The sequence below is a fragment of the Giraffa tippelskirchi genome, chromosome 2 (assembly GCF_054371585.1).
Source record: "Giraffa tippelskirchi isolate mGirTip1 chromosome 2, T2T-mGirTip1v1.2.pri, whole genome shotgun sequence".
In the NCBI taxonomy this organism is placed as follows: domain Eukaryota; kingdom Metazoa; phylum Chordata; class Mammalia; order Artiodactyla; family Giraffidae; genus Giraffa; species Giraffa tippelskirchi.
Window position 1 is genome coordinate 223,842,854 of NC_137276.1, and position 2,210 is coordinate 223,845,063.

At 37.9% G+C, this 2,210-nt stretch overlaps 1 protein-coding gene across 1 annotated transcript; it reads right to left on the reverse strand.

Moving 5' to 3' along the window:
- Positions 1–1,377: 1,377 nt before the first annotated feature.
- LOC145539779 (keratin-associated protein 14-like) lies at positions 1,378–1,881 on the reverse strand. Its single transcript, XM_081573903.1, has one exon. It carries the CDS (start codon positions 1,870–1,872, stop codon positions 1,378–1,380), a length of 495 nt encoding a protein of 164 aa, XP_081430029.1. The 5' UTR covers positions 1,873–1,881.
- Positions 1,882–2,210: the final 329 nt, after the last annotated feature.

Here is a 2,210-nt window from a genome sequence, read left to right on the forward strand (position 1 = left end):
ATTCATTGCATATAAAAAGTGAGAAATCTAAGACAATTACCAAGTGGGACTGGATGCTGAGACAAACAGAATAAACCAAGACATATGGTTACCCAGTGGGTGAGAATCTAGATCATATGTACCTTTTAGAAATATTGTACTTGACTTAATGGATAAAAGTTTGGAGCATAACTGCTGATTCAGGTGTGAACAGCTGCCTAAACATTTAGTTAACTCTTGTAACATGAGAATATTTGCATTGTTTTTGAGTTTCATTTTCCTTTTGTTTATTTTTTCTCTAAGTAAATGTTATCAACAGAACAACTTAAACAGTGGTTGCAGAACAACTGTATTAATGATTGTAAAAAAATGTTGGGCTTACTTCTAATAAGTATTGGGATGTATTGGATGTTTTCAATTATAAATCAATTAGACATTTCATTTGCTTTCTTATGAAAGCAGTAAATCTAGGGCAACTGAAATTCTCACCAAATCTAACTCACTAACTTCTTACTGAATATATTATTTTAGAATCTATCTATGAGTAATCTTCCTTCCAAAATTATGTGATGTAGTCAATTTAATATACCTTATAATGTATAATGGTTTATATAAAAATATTCAAGTTTCTAACCCCCTACAAAACCAAAGGTCACAGTTACTTGTCTGTAGTCTTAAAATGCAGTCTTAAAAAAGTAATTTCAGATTTTACCATATTAGCAGACTGTATTTACTCCTGTATTAACAGAAGGAGTAAACATGAAAGATGAAATTTCTTCCAAACCTAAAGGACACTGAACAATTTTACTTTTTAAATTGAAAAACTTTAAATTATGAATACAAGATGCAAAAATATACAGCCAGATATTTAGAATTAAATTTTAAGACACATCCTAAGTTGCTTCAATTGTGTCCAACTCTTTGTGACCCTATGAATTGTAGTCTGCCAGGCTCTTCTGTCCATGGGATTCTCCAGGCAAGAATACTGGAGTGGGTTGACATGCCCTCCTCCATTGAAGAAACAAAGCAAACAAAATGATAAAACCAATATGTGGATGTCATATACCATACTTTATTTAAACTTACGATATTTTTTCTACTAGTAAAATTTGAAATAGATGCATTTGGGAAAATAACCAGGAGAAATAAACAGGAAATAAATGTGCTTCAGTATCACATTTCTATATAGCTACAAGATAGTAGTTATGGCACTTTTCTTCAATGAATATATTTTCAGTTACTGGTATTCAAATTATTACTAATCCATAGTAGGTAATAGTAGAAGTCAAATTTATAAGCTAAAGGTAAAACAAGGAGTCAACCGATAGTGTAGATCTCAATATAGCAAGTATTGCATTACAATTCTAGATGTAGTAGGTATTGCATTCAAGTATGATATTAGTAGAAGCCAGATCCACAGGTCGGTTGGAAAGAAAGAGACCGGCCACTCCTAGAAGAGAAGAAGGTCGGACGGTAAAAGCTGGATCTACAACTTAGGGGTGAGAAAATGTTGGGGCTATGACCCACTGATTGGAAACCACAGGATCCAAAGCCCAGAGATGGGAAAACATGACCAACAGGTTGAAAGTTACTGGAACCGAAGCCCAAAGACCCAGAGCAAGTCGTCCGGCAGGGACTGCAGAACGTGGAGGTCCTCGGGCGGTAGCAGGACGTCTGGCAGGGACTGGACACCACAGTCTCGGTCGTGATGGGCTCACAGCAGGTCTCCTGGCTGTAGAGAGAGGAACCCAGCTGGCAGGAGCTGGGAGAGCAGAGGTCAGTCCTGTAGACCAGGTTGCTGGGGAAGGAGGAGCCACAGAAGGAGCCTGAGGAGCGCAGGTGGTCCCCAAGGGAGCGGGAGGAGAAGTTTCTGGAGCAGCAGTTGTAGGACATCTTCACAGGTGATGTGAGTTACGATGGGACGGTTGAGTCTGAATGTCACTTCTTGGACAGGGGTGTTTATATATCCTTATCATTGGCTGTGTCATCCACGTGGCTCATAAAAACAAGTTACCATCATCTTTTTAATTGAGTCCAAAAGATCAGCATAGTTATACACATGGAGTGTTTGTGGTTTTACAGCTGAAGAGTATAATCATGTTTGTGTCTTGAAATTCAGGTAATTCTATGGAATCTTCAAAGCTCCTAGTCATCCTTTTCTACCAAAGTCCCCAAGCAGATCACTTAAAACTTTAGAGGCAGTGACTGGGCTGAGGGAAGCTGGCTTAATT

What these genes read in the sequence shown, in the direction of transcription:
- LOC145539779 (XM_081573903.1), bottom strand. Translation starts at nt 1,872, where the DNA reads ATGTCCTACAACTGCTGCTCCAGAAACTTCTCCTCCCGCTCCCTTGGG.